Source organism: Vitis riparia, chromosome 5 (genome assembly GCF_004353265.1).
Source record: "Vitis riparia cultivar Riparia Gloire de Montpellier isolate 1030 chromosome 5, EGFV_Vit.rip_1.0, whole genome shotgun sequence".
Lineage (NCBI taxonomy): Eukaryota > Viridiplantae > Streptophyta > Magnoliopsida > Vitales > Vitaceae > Vitis > Vitis riparia.
Window position 1 is genome coordinate 1,332,790 of NC_048435.1, and position 14,888 is coordinate 1,347,677.

The 14,888-nt window shown below is 34.0% G+C and overlaps 1 protein-coding gene across 1 annotated transcript; it reads left to right on the plus strand.

Annotated features, from left to right (window-relative positions):
- Positions 1–1,170: 1,170 nt before the first annotated feature.
- LOC117914878 (transcription factor bHLH147) lies at positions 1,171–2,568 on the plus strand. Its single transcript, XM_034830392.1, has 2 exons — positions 1,171–1,380; positions 1,633–2,568. Exon 2 carries the CDS (start codon positions 1,755–1,757, stop codon positions 2,412–2,414), a length of 660 nt encoding a protein of 219 aa, XP_034686283.1. The 5' UTR covers positions 1,171–1,380; positions 1,633–1,754; the 3' UTR covers positions 2,415–2,568.
- Positions 2,569–14,888: the final 12,320 nt, after the last annotated feature.

Sequence of the window (14,888 nt, forward strand, 5' to 3'; positions counted from 1 at the left end):
TTAACTGTTTTATATTGTTTTTATTTGTTTTAAAAAATAATTATATAAATATATAAAATAATTAAAAAAATAAAATACTAATTTTAGGTTTTTTTAAATAGGCTTTTGTTGTTAAAAAATCAAACTCAACACTCTGAATTATTTTTCAAAACAGTCAACCATTTTCAGGTCAGCGGGGATTGTGAATTAATTTGTGAAGTACAATTTGCTTTTGTGATAGGCCTTGGTTGTTGACAGTGTAATCCTTGTCAACAACACAAGGCAAAAAATGGCAACAAAATTCTATGAATATATATATATATATATATATATATATATATATAAAAGACTACAAAATGAACACAAAAAAACTATACAGAATTTTTTTTATATTCAATAAAAACTGCTATTAATAGAATTTTTTTAAAAAAATTGATAACATTAAAAAAAAACGCTCTTAAATAAAATTTTTAAGAATAATTATAAATTATTTTTAAAATAAAATTATGTTTGTCAAGTCAAATAAAACAAGTTTTTCTCAGTCATCATCGATCATGAAGGTATTATACATATATGCTTATATACAATATAAAAACTTTTAAGATATTCTCTATACTAAATTTTCTATATTTTAAATTATTCATTAAAATATCATATAAAAATATCTCAAATATTTAATATAAAAATACCTCAAATTTATTATAAAAATAAATCATTTTTAAAATAAATTATCTAAAATGATATTCAATAAAAAAAAAATTGAAAACATATTTGTAAAATTTTCTTTAAAAAAAAATTATATCTAAAAATAATTTTTCATTCAATGCCATGATCACTTATATTTAGACACGAGGAGTTAATAAACGCCAAAGCTCCAACAGCAAAAAGCAGAAGCACGGGTGATTGGGCTAGCAGTTGCCAGCTGGTGGGTAGTACAGTAAATGGGTGTTACGTTGGGTAAAAGATACCGTCTTAGAAATACAGGAAGGGCAATACCGTCACCGCAGATAATACGTTAAAGAAACGGAGTAGGGAGTGAGTCACAGAGCATGAAGAAAAGCGCATATGATCGGAAGGGAAGTGGAGAGAGCTAAAGAGGTAATTACATTAAGGTTTAAATATATGTGATTAAGGGGCCGACGCGTGGTGTCTTATGATTCGATCCCTTTAAAGCTCCCAATTCACCACCTCTCCCTTTCATTACTCTGCCTCGCTTTGTCTCTCCCCACGCCCCCCCGGCTCTCTCTCTCTCTCTGGCTTTGAGGCATCAACACCACTACCTACCCAACCCCACCCAATTCTCTCTCTTTTTTTTCTTCTCTCAATTTCGTTTGTTAAGTTTTCTTCAAATCAATCCAGCTCAGGAGGAGTTTCCGGCGAGTGTCATCTCTCATTTCAAAGGTCAGATTCTAGAAAGAGAAAAAAAAAATCGGTGGTTGGAAGAACTGTAGATATGAGAATTCGATTTGTGTGTTTGGTGATTTTATGTTTGATTGTTTGATTATTGATTGATATGCGAATCACGCGGTTGATGATTTTTGGATTGTTGATTTGAAATTGGAGGCTTTGTGTGTAATTTTTCATGTTTTTTTTAAAAAAAATCTTTTTGAGTGAAGCGTATTCCCGTGAATCTGAATCTCTGGTGATGTACAGGTGTTGGTGTATCATCCGCTGCTTCGTGGTGTCGGGGAGAGTGTGCGCGCTGTCTGATTCTGAAACCTGAATCTGTTGAGATTTGAGAATTACGGAAGAATATCTTTGAGGCGAAGGATTGGATGGCGTCATCGGTGATCTCGAATCCCGTAACAAACTCCGACAGATCACGCGAGTCGTCCAAAAGGAAAAAGAAGAAGAAAAATCAAATCCAGAGCCAAGTCAGAGATCAGCAAAATCAGAACCACACAAAATGGAAGAGCCAAGTCCAGCAACAGCTTTACTCCTCCAAGCTTCTCCAAGCTCTGCGACAAGTTCGCCTCGGTTCTTCCAACGAGACGCCGCGCCGCGGCCGAGCCGTCCGCGAAGTCGCCGATCGAGCTCTTGCCGTCGCCGCTAAGGGCAGAACCAGGTGGAGCCGCGCCATCCTGACAAACCGGCTGAAGCTCAAGTTCATGAAACACAAGAGGCAGAGAGTGACGGTGACCGGACAGAATCGGTCGAAGAAGCCCAAAGTTAGTATTCTACGTCTGAAAGGGAAGAATTTGCCGGCTGTGCAACGGAAAGTTCGCGTTCTTGGCCGTTTAGTGCCCGGATGCCGGAAACTTCCATTGCCGGATATTCTGGAAGAAGCCACTGATTACATAGCTGCCTTGGAGATGCAGGTCAGAGCCATGACCGCTCTCACTGAACTCCTCTCCGGCGCCGGCGCCGGAGCCGGCACCACCTCCAGTAATTCGCCGGCCGACACTCTCGGCTCGAGCCGGCCTCCGACGAGCTAAATGTCATATATTGCCACGTGTTTTTTTTTCTTTTCTCCCATCCTTCTCGTAATTTCCTGTTAAATACATGTGCTTTTCCTTTCTTTTTCTCTCCCTATAATTCTATCTTTGAGATTCTTAACATTATCTTCAATCTGGATATTTATTTTTGTGACTTTTGAGTTTTGAGTGCTTTTAGAACGAGTACTGAATCCAAAATCGTCCCACTTTATGACCAAATTGCCCCGAGAACAATCCCCATTTACCAAATTGCCAGAATCATTTCATTTCCAGTCCTTTGGTTTCAGCCTTTTTAGGTAAAAATGAAAACAAAAAAACAAAAAAATTAAAAAAAATCCTTGTCCCTGTGGCCGTTGTTCCAGTTTCATTAGATGCCCAAAGAGGGGAGGATCCAATATCTCTACTCCAGAACCCAGAGTTGGCCTTACTATCTTAGTACCCCAAACTCTTGGTGAGATCATCTTTAAATGTTTGTGGTAGAAATGGTTTGGGGGAGTTAATATTTGTATAAATTTTGGAATTCTCATGAGGTTTGTTTCAAGGCAGGCATTAAAGCCAAAGCTGATAGAGGGGAGTTCATTAATGTCGCATCAACTTTGAAGCCATGAGAAGCGGGGCGAAAGAAAACAAGACAGTTTTTACCGGGGACACAAAAAATCATGACGCCAAACAAAGAAAAGGACACATCTTTTATTGAGTTATTGGGAAGTAAATTTTGACCACCAAAGTGACAACAGCAGGAGCAGCAGATAGAGAGTGAAGGAGGTGTCTACTGTCCTTAATAAAGATATCACACTCCCACTGCCCTAAAGTTAGAGGATGCGCCAATGTATTTATGAGCATGAGGTACAATTATCATGTGGGCATGCTGTCCCTCCCCAAATAGAGGCGCATGTGAGACATCTGCCCCTCCAAGTAATGGGTGCAATCTAGCCTCGCTTGCCTTCCATCACTCCATGTGGGATTGTCACTCTCAACTCTGAACTGGCCCCATCCCCCCTCATCGACACGTGCCCCCTGTCATTTTATGGTGGCAGATCCAACACTTGCGCACACGGATGGATCATGGATGGCCCTGGTTTCATCACTATCAGCCGGATAGGGCTGGGATGAGGGCTGTTTATGAGCCTTGAGCAGCGACACTTAGTTTGATGACTGATTCCGAGGACCACCCCCCCTCTCCCCTCATTTGCATATCCACATGCATCCATTCCAGTGGAATGAATAGTGGGCTTGAAGAAGGTCAACAAAGTTACACTCCACTCCACATGGGTTTGCCACCCATTCAAACACCCTCTCCCCTCTCACACATGCACCCATGTGCCTTATTTATGCCTCTTTTTTCTGTTCCTGGTCCCATTCCCATTTATCACTCTTCCCCACCATTTACATTCTCTAACACATTTCTAATTTTTTGTTTTGTTTACATTAAAAAAAAGAAAAAAAAGAGGAGAAATTACTTGTGCATTGGATCTACTCAATGCAACAAACGAAACGGCACAGTAGAAATACAAAGGTAGCACTCTCAAGCCGTCCACATCAAGCACCACTTACTCGGCCCCATCCTATCGGGATGGCCGGCACTTTTCCTAATCAAACTCGTGTCGCCATCTCCATGTTACAATCATATCCACAAACACATTTCATTACCCCCCCCCCCAAAAAAAAAATCACATTACCCCCAACATAAAATATATATATATACACATGTAGATTACTTATCTGTTCGTTTACTCACCTTTACTTTTACTTTTTAGCAAGTGTTGAGAGTTGTACATACATTTTGGCATGATAAAGAAATAGCAGAATGTCTTATGTTGGATGGGAACAGGCTTGGCGATGCCCATATCCTGTGTGAGACAAAGGTACAAGGTTAGAACTTAGGAGAACTTGGGAGACTTCCTCTGAGTGTGTAAATTCAATGTACCAAAATTCATACATTATTCAACAACATATAAATCCATAAATCTACCCTCACTTATTTTGTAGTCTCTGTGGAAACTACAAAAATAAATGAATCCAATTTTGGGATTTTAGTGCCCATCCCCCGCCCCCCGTAAAAAATGTCAAACCCACTTGGGGATTAATTGTTTATTTTATTTTATTTTTTCCATGAACGCCGCTGCCATGTCAAAGCTTGAGCAAGTATTGGTTTGAAAAAATTCACCAGAAAAAATAATATACATTTTTTACATAATATAATATTTAGTTAATGGGTTTGTATACATTGATGATGACAACAACAATATATTATTATTATTATTATTATTATTATTATTATTATTATTATTGTAATGGATCATGATTGGGATAGTGTTAAGAGTTTGGTTTGGGGGCTAGGCTCCATCATTTGAATAGCCAAAGCCAGCATGCTCTGTTGTCTTTACTTATTTTTCAAGAGTTTTCTATTTTTATTTTATTTTTTTGGGTGTTAGAAGTGAGTATGTTTTATAATTTTTTTAATCCAAATTTAGAAATGGGGATAATACTCATTTCTAAAAACATTTGGTGCAATCTTAACCACATCCCAAAAACCAACCCATTTTCACATAAACTAATGAGCAATCTTGATTTTTAAGACAATTTGATTTTTAAGAAAAAAATTTAAAAATAATTATTTTTAAAAGAAAATTTTTATTCTAAAACTTAAATGTGCAAATAGTTTTCATAACTTATTTTTTCATACACCAATTTATATATTATTTTTTATATTTTTAATTTTTTTCGGACTATTTTTATCAAGAAAGAAATAAAGAAAAATGTCTAAAATTTATGCTTACAATTAACTTGTTTTTAAAACGAAATCCCAAAAACCGATTCATCTCAAGTTTTGTTTTTTTAAATTTAAAAATTATTTTATGCTTTAAAAAAAAATCTATATTTAAAAATAATTTCTAACACTATCTTGAATTATTAAGAATTCTATGTAATTGGTTTATGATAAATAGAACCATCTTATCCATCATATCCTATCGTAGATGTAAGAGAAATATCTCAATTTTATGAACATTAAAATTAAAAATGAGCCCAAAAAGCAACCAAATTGTGAAGAGTGCGCATTAATCAATCCTAAACCAAACAAACACATAATAAAAAGGTTAAAAAGTTACCATCATCCACCAACCTATGATGAGTCCCATAATTACATTTTTAATATTTTGATTTAATCATCACAACCCAAAAATGATCTCATCCATTACAAAAGAAACCCAACTGAGAAAAAAAAATTAAAAAATTAATTAAAAAAATAAAATAACCAAGCTTTCAATTAGGTCCCAAAATTAATAAACAAGAATGAAACAAAATGAGTAGACACTTTCAATAAAGTGGGCATGTCCAGACAGCCGAAACCATATGAAATCTATCATGAATGAGAATGGTGGGGGTCCATTGCTGCATGAATCATTAGTGCCAAGCATGTGATTTTGCATTAGGTGGCTCACAGTGGTTGCAGCCATGTAACATCACTGCCCCCAATTGTCTCTCTACACCCTTTAATAAATATACTATTAGACCACCCATCTCTGCCTTTTGTCCTAAGCTCCTATCCCACATTTTAAAATATTTAATTTATACATAAAAATATATATATTCATACACTCTTTTTAAGCAATCGTGCGATGCTTGGACAACTCAATTCCGAAAAAATAGACGAATTTAATGGTGAAATTAAAAGGAAGACTTGGAAGGGAAGGAGAGGGATGTGGGCAAAGATTCTAAAAACATGATGGCACACATATGTAGAAAATCATTAGTCACATGTGGGGTGTCATAGCACAGTCCAACACCAAGATATCCCAACTAACTTTTTTACCACATAAGCAACCGACCCTTCTCCAAGGTCACTTTTTTTTTTTTTTTTTTTTTGCCTTTTTTTTCTTTTCTTTTTATTATATGGTCTGCCCCCATGTGGATACAACAAAAACCCAAAAAGAAAAGGACACCCATTAAAAAAACTGAATAATTAAGGTAAAGTTTTCTAGGCCACATGGAGGGGTCATGGGGTTGCATTAGACGCCAAAAATTTGAAAATTTAAAGTGAAGGTGGAAAAGGAAAGTTGGTTTAGGTCGCAGCCCCATATGGGGCACCACTAAGTTCACTGCCCCTTGCTCACTGCCTTTTACTTCTATCATCCATGGCGACAAAGAGAAATATAAATATTCAATTCAATGGCTCATTCATATCTTTCTATCATGTTTTAGGGCATGTACACCTACAAATGGGTCACTGTCCGTACATATTTTGTAGGAAAGGCGCTTGGGAATATGACCATTTTTCCTTGCAAATTAAATAAATGGTCCCGTCTTTTATGTTTCAATTTAAAAAAATTCATCATAAATTATTTTATTTTTAAAAAATTGGTCACATTGGTTTCAAACCCTTTTATGGTATTTCATATTAATGAGAGTCAAACTTCTAGGTACCATTCAACATCCCATTCATCACAAACCTATTTCCCTAAACCATTAACTAGGCCAAGCAACATTCTCACAATTTTTTATTTTTTTAAAAAAAGAAAAATGTTTTTCTTTAATGGGCACGAAATTAAAGTTTGGATTATGACTTCTAGTTAAAAAAAAAAAAAAAAGAAAAAAAAAAAAAGCAATGTTCATAACCTATCTATTTTTGGAGCTTTTTGGATCATCATCATCATCCTTGTGGATATTCTCCTACTATATTCTTTCCTTTTATTTAATAAATAAGAAGTGGTGGGTTGCCTAACCTCAACCCTATACATTGTAATTAATAAATTTAAAAAAAAAGTACATTTATTATAATCACAAAAAAGTATTCTATGGTACCCATTGTATGCCTCCTCCTTACTATATTGCTTGTCCAAAATAAGTATGATTATAGCCTTTGTTTTTTTCTTTCTCTCAAATTTTTTTTTTCATTTTAAATATTCTCCACCTCATACAGTCATACCAAATCTACCATGTACTAAAGATAAATAAATAGGTTCAACTTACCCAATGTTGGGAAATGGTCAACCTTTAGATATTTTTTTACAACAAATTAAATATAGAAGCCTCATAATAAGTTGACTTTAATCTTTTAATTGTTTTATTATTCCTTTTAAATGCTAATTAAAAAAGAGTTTAATTACTAGTAAGCTTTAAGAAGTTTAGAGATTAGATATTTTCTTTTTATTTTATTAAAGTCAAAGATGGGATTTATTGTAGCTTTACAAATCAAATTTTCAATATTTTTTTTTTAAAAATAATCGGAACTAATAAGATCGATTTATGTTTGAATCAAAACCAAATTGATCTTTAAAAAATGAAAAAATGAATCAAACCAGGTTTATTTATGCTCGATTTGATTTGGTTTAAATGATTAATTGAATACAGATTAATTTAGTCATAGAGTCTGATTTGCTTTTAAAAATTGTTAAAATTATTTGAGTTCAAAATTTAAAGTATTTTTAAATGAATAAATACATTTAAAGATTAGTTTGACCACAATTAATTATAATGAATTACTTTAATGAAATTTACAAAATATATATAATAATAAATAAATAAATAATCTCATTGTTGTAAAACAAGGACAAATATAATGCAAATCAAAGTAGTAGAGATAAAATATATCTTACTTTGATATATAATATGGAAGAAGGAATCAAAGAAGAGAATTGAGAAAGTGAAAGAAAGAGAGAGAGAGAGAGAATGAGAGGAAGAACTTTCTTTCTTTCTCGGGATGCTTTTACATGGAGGGGTAAGAAGCCTTTTATAAGCTTCATAATATGAACTCCATTTACTCATCTTTAAGATGAGTAATGGGAGTTCATAATGGCCATCAATGTGGTCATTCATTCTTTTCATTTACAACACTCCCCCTTGGATGACCACCATATTAAAAGAATATACCTCATTAAAACCTTGCTAGTAAAAAACCCTATAGGAAAAACCTAGCGAAGGAAAAAGAGTACAATATTCTTTTCTTGGTATATTAGGACTGTCTCGTTAAAAACCTTGCCAGTAAAACCCAGTAGGACAAAACCTGGACGAAGGAAAAAAGAGTACAGTACACTAACACCCTTTTACAAGCATACTCCCCCTCATGTCGATATCCTTGAGTTGACGCATTCCAATCCTGTGTATTAACTTCTTGAATGTTGAGGTTGGCAATGATTTTGTGAATAAATCTGCTAGATTATCACTTGAGCGTATTTGTTGCACATCAATTTCACCACTCTTCTGGAGTTCATGTGTATAAAAGAATTTTGGTGAAATGTGTTTAGTTCTATCTCCTTTAATATAACCCCCTGTTATTTGTGCAATGCATGCAGCATTATCTTCAAATAATGTTGTCGGGTCACTTTTGATAGAGGAGAGTCCACATGATTCTCGAATATGCTGGATCATAGATCTTAGCCATATACATTCACGACTTGCTTCATGAATTGCCAGTATTTCCGAATGATTTGATGATGTGGCTACCATTGTTTGTTTGACAGATCTCCATGAAATAGCAGTACCATTGCAATTAAACACATACCCTGTTTGTGACCTGCCTTTATGTGGATCTGAAAGATATCCTGCATCTGCATATCCAAGCAATTGTTGCTTTGATTCCCTTGAGTAAAATAAACCCATATCAGTAGTTCCGCGAAGATAACGCAATATATGTTTGATACCATTCCAATGTCTTCGAGTTGGAGCAGAACTGTATCTTGCTAATAAATTGACAGAAAAAGCAATGTCTGGACGTGTACAATTGGCAAGATACATAAGTGCACCAATAGCACTAAGATACGGTACTTCAGGACCAAGTAACTCTTCATCCTTTTCGCAAGGACGAAATGGGTCCTTTTTCACATCAAGTGATCGGACAACCATTGGAGAACTTAAAGGATGCGCTTTATCCATATAAAAACGCTTCAAAACTTTCTTAATGTATGTTGATTGATGTACTAAAACCCCATTTGGGAAATGCTCGATCTGCAGGCCGAGACAAAATTTTGTTTTTCCAAGATCTTTCATCTCAAATTCTTTTTTCAAGTAATTTGTTGTTCTTGTGAGCTCTTCAGGAGTTCCAACAAGATTTAAGTCATCAACATACACTGCAATAATTGCAAATCCGGTTTCTGATTTCCTAATGAAGATGCATGGGCATATAGGGTTATTCACATACCCTTCTTTTAGCAAGTATTCGCTAAGGCGATTGTACCACATGCGTCCAGATTGCTTTAATCCATACAAGGATCGTTGTAACTTGATTGAGTACATGCTACGAGGCTTTGTATTATTTGCATCAGGCAATTTAAATCCTTCGGGGATTTTCATGTATATATCATTATCCATGGATCCGTATAAATATGCTGTAATAACATCCATGAGACGCATATCCAGTCCTTCTGAGACTGCCAAACTAATTAAGAAACGAAATGTGATTGCGTCCATGACGGGAGAATATGTTTCCTCGTAGTCAATGCCAGGTCTCTGCGAGAAACCTTGTGCTACTAATCGCGCTTTATATCTTATGATCTCATTATTCTCATTGCGCTTTCGTACAAATACCCATTTGTACCCAACAGGCTTTACATCTTCAGGTGTTTGGACTACAGGTCCAAAAACTTCTCGTTTTGTTAATGAGTTTAATTCTGCCTGTATAGCTTCTTTCCATTTTGGCCAATCATTTCTATGTCGACATTCTTCCACATTTCGTGGTTCGGGATCTTCATCATTTATTATGATATCAGAGGCCACTTGGAAAGCAAAAATATTGTTAATAACAATATTATTTCGATCCCATTTTTCTCCCGTTTGTACATAACTTACTGAGATCTCACAATTTTCAGGTACCTGTGCCTCTTCAGGGGCTTCTTGTTCAATATGTGCCTCTTCGGGGGCTTCTTGTTCAATTTGTGCCTCTTCGGGGGCTTTCTGCATTATTTGTGCCTCTTCTAGGGCTATAGATTTATCAATTTTAAACTGATCAGTCATTTTGATGGTCTCTTCTAGAGTGCCAAGTTTTTCTTGGGTTCTCCTCTTCCGGGGAGTTACATCCTTTGAGCCGACAGGTCTACCACGCTTCAGGCGTATCTTAGATTCATTTGTTAACTGTCCTACAGGGACATCAATCCGTGCTGGAGTATTTGCAGCCGGGATATGTGACTTTGTCACTTTCTTTGTATCAATGAATGCATCTGGTAATTGATTTGCAAGATTTTGCAAATGAATGATCCTTTGAACTTCTAGTTCACATTGATTTGTACGAGGATCAAGATGGGTCATAGTAGATGTCTTCCAACTAATTTCTTGTCGTTCTTCAGGAATCGACTTTTCTCTCCCTAATGATGGGAAAACACTCTCATTAAAATGACAATCCGCAAAGCGGGCTGTAAAACATCGCCTGTCAAAGGTTCAAGATATCTTATGATAGATGGAGAATCAAAACCTACATAAACCCCAAGTCTTCGTTGGGGACCCATTTTAGTGCGTTGTGTAGGTGCAATTGGTACATATACTGCACAACCAAAGATTCGTAAGTGAGAGATATTTGGTTGTTTTCCAAGCACAAGTTGTGAAGGGGAGTATTCATGGTAAGTTGTAGGTCGAATACGGACTAAAGCTGCAGCATGCATAATAGCATGTCCCCAGGCGAAGTAGGTAATTTGGTTTTCATTAGTAATGGTCGAGCTATTAATTGGAGACGTTTGATGAAGGATTCTGCTAAACCATTCTGGGTATGAGTATGAGCAACAGGATGCTCAATATTTATCCCTACTGACATGCAATAGTCAATGAATGTTTGAGAAGTAAATTCGCCAGCATTATCAAGACGTATTGTCTTAATTGGATAATCTGGAAATTGTGCTCGTAATCTGATTATTTGTGCAAGGAGTCTAGCAAAGGCTACGTTACGTGTAGAAAGGAGACAAACATGTGACCACCTAGTAGAAGCATCTATTAAGATCATAAAATAACGGAATGGTCCACATGGTGGATGGATAGGCCCACATATGTCCCCATGTAATCTTTCTAAAAAGATTGGTGACTCAGATATGACTTTAGTAAAAGATGGTCTGATTATCAATTTACCTTGTGAGCAGGCAGCACATGAGTATTCATTGGGCGAAAGAATCTTCTGGTTCTTTAGTGGATGCCCATGTGAGTGTTCGATTATTCGACGCATCATTGAAGACCCTGGGTGACCTAGCCTGTCATGCCAAAGGACAAAAACTTTTGGGTCGTTGAACTTCTGGTTCACGACAACATATGATTCAATAGGCTTTATAGTTGTATGATACAACCCAGAGGAGAAAGCCGGGAGTTTTTCCATTATAAGCTTCTGGCCAGATATGATGGAAGTAATATAAAGATATTCTACATTATCTTCATTCATAGTTTCAATATGATATCCATTTCTGCGGATATCTTTAAAACTGAGCAAATTTCTTCTGGATTTGCTAGAATATAACGCATCATTTATATGGAATCTAGTTCCATTTGGCAACATTATGTTTGCTCTTCCAGAGCCTTCAACTAAGTTTGTAGTACCAGATATGGTACTTACATTAGCTTTTATTAATGTCAATTCGAGGAAATATCTTTTATCTCGAAGAATTGTGTGCGTGGTCGCACAGTCCGCGAGACATACATCATCCTCATTCATCTTCAGAGCAATTCGTGCTGATAACGTGTTGTAAAACAAGGACAAATATATGCAAATCAAGTAGTAGAGATAAAATATATCTTACTTTGATATATAATATGGAAGAAGGAATCAAAGAAGAGAATTGAGAAAGTGAAAGAAAGAGAGAGAGAGAGAGAATGAGAGGAAGAACTTTCTTTCTTTCTCGGGATGCTTTACATGGAGGGGTAAGAAGCCTTTTATAAGCTTCATAATATGAACTCCATTTACTCATCTTTAAGATGAGTAATGGGAGTTCATAATGGCCATCAATGTGGTCATTCATTCTTTTCATTTACAACACTCATAAGTTGATTTTTTTTCTTTTTATAAAAAAAGACTGAAATTTCAACTAATAAAATCAATTTTCAAAATTTTCAAATCTAATCGATCTTTATAATTATTGAAAAAACAAAATAAGCTGATTTTCGTTTATTAGAAGATTTATCTATGTATGATTGGGAAAGAAAGGATACCTTTGGGAAACATATATATATATATATATATATATATATATATATATATATATATATATATATATATATATATAAATATTTTTAACATATAGTTTTACTTCTTTGTGTATTAAAAACCAAAAAAGTTTGAAGTAGTAGTCAATGTCTATATATTATATTCAAACCCCAAGTAAAAACAAAATAAAAGAAAATGAATGGAAATGTTGTTGATTTTCCCACATAAGAATGCAGTCATACAGACATAGCCCATCCAACACTACTTTTTACCTTTAAAACCCATAAAGATGGTTCAAGAGAAGATGGGGACCAAGATGGAGACCTTAGCCATGATATATGCATATATAAAAATAAGACTCATAATTTGTAATTTTCTCTCCTTTTTGAAGGAACTGTTTTTTCCTTCCTATGTGCAATGCATTTATGTCTCTTATACAAAGCATGTCCCTTTCATTTTCGAGGAGGGACCAATTGAATTACCAGAAGGGAAAGAGAGAAAAGAGATTGAATAATTCAAGGGGACCCCAATGTGGGTGAAAAAATCCCATTCTTCCTATATGTTGGTTTGTCCCTCCAATTAGAGGGACCAACAGTCCCTTTTGGTTTATTGGGGTATGTTGTAGGGACACCAAACCCAATAAATAAATAAATAAATAAATAAAAATAAATGAAGCCCACATTGATTTTATGGGAAAAACATTTGGCAAGCATGTTTATTTTTTCCTTTTTTATGGATGATTTAATTTTTATTTATTTATTTATTTATTTGATCTATCTTTAGTCAATGAATGACTTGTGGGGTGATCACAAAACAGTAGAAAAATAATAATAAGGGAAAGAAAATTGAGACATCAACCCACATGATTAAAAGAATCGGGACAGTTCTTCCCATGTGAAAAATCATTTTAAATGCTTATGGGGAGAAAATGTGAATGGTATGGAGGAGATAGATGCTTACTATGAAAACAATACAATTTGGACCCAACAACAACAATGGAGGTTGAGGTTTTATCTTAATCTTTGGAAGAAATTCCAAAATCTTAACCATTCATATAACAACCATAAATCATGTATGGGAATGTTTCTAAGGTATTAACGATATATTTTGTGACATGCTACATCGGATATGGGAAAAGTTCCTAACGCTATATATGTAGAGGCGACTCTTAACTAAGTAGACATGTTTTAAAGCCGTTAAGGGTTTTTTGAATCGAAAGCGGACAATATCTACATAATTGGAACGAGTTATTACAAATGGTATCAGAGCCGATTCTCAACCCCGGTGTGGGGGTTTGTTTGACATGTTTTAAAACCGTAAGGGTCTATTTGGGTCCAAAGTGGATTTACATGGTTGAGAGTAGATAATTACATATTTACTTTCTAAAAAGTGTTGAATAAATGAATAAAAAAAATTAAATAATTTTAAATATTAAATCTTTGTTTAGTTCTTAATAAATTTAAGGGAATATGGAAAGAAAAAAAATAAAAAATATATATTTAATATTAATAAATTATTTTTATATGGTTATTTAAACTTATTTTTAAAATTTTTATTATATTTGAAAATATATAGGTTTTTAACTTTTTTTTTTAAATATATATATTTTTTAAAGATATATTTTTTCCTTTTTCTTTTATCACTTTTCAAGAAACAAATATAGTCCAACAAAAAAAGAAAAAAAAAGTAAAAAGATTTCCTTATTGTTTTTGTTGGAAAAGGTTTTAAAAAGGTGTAATTTTCATTCATTTAATTTTTTTCCCCTCAATTTTTTCATCCACAGTCAAACAAAAGAATTTTTTAAAATTTTTCTCTCCTTTTCTTTATTATTTTTAAAAATTTTCTTTCCACCAAAGTTATGGGAGTGAAACATGATAAATCATAATTTTATATTAATATAATAAAATATTCATTAAATATAAAATAATTTCGTGCATAAATTCAAAAAAGAATTTTTAGAGGAAGTAATATTTTCCTTATTTCTATGCCAACGTCTTTTTTCTTCAAATCATAACGTACTTTTAATTTTATTTACAAAACCTCTTAACAAAAAAAAAAAAAAAAAAAAACCGTTTTGACAAAATTCAAAGCCTTCCCCACTTTTGAAGGTAATCTATTTACTTTTTGTCTACCAAGAAATATTTGATTAAAATTTAAAAATCTTTAATATCTTTATTTTTTATAAAAATATTTCCAAAACACCATCCATTTCTATTTCTACCCTTCTACTATTAGATGAAAAAAAGGAAATCTCAAATATGCCCCTCATCATCTTTAGGTAAATTTTAAGATAGTGGCTAGAAATCCCTTCCTACTTCTCACTTCTACACGGTATAATTAATTGTCGGCAACAACATAAAAAA

Bases quoted from the DNA above. Each gene is read 5' to 3' on its own strand.
- LOC117914878 (XM_034830392.1), top strand. From the start codon at position 1,755: ATGGCGTCATCGGTGATCTCGAATCCCGTAACAAACTCCGACAGATCA.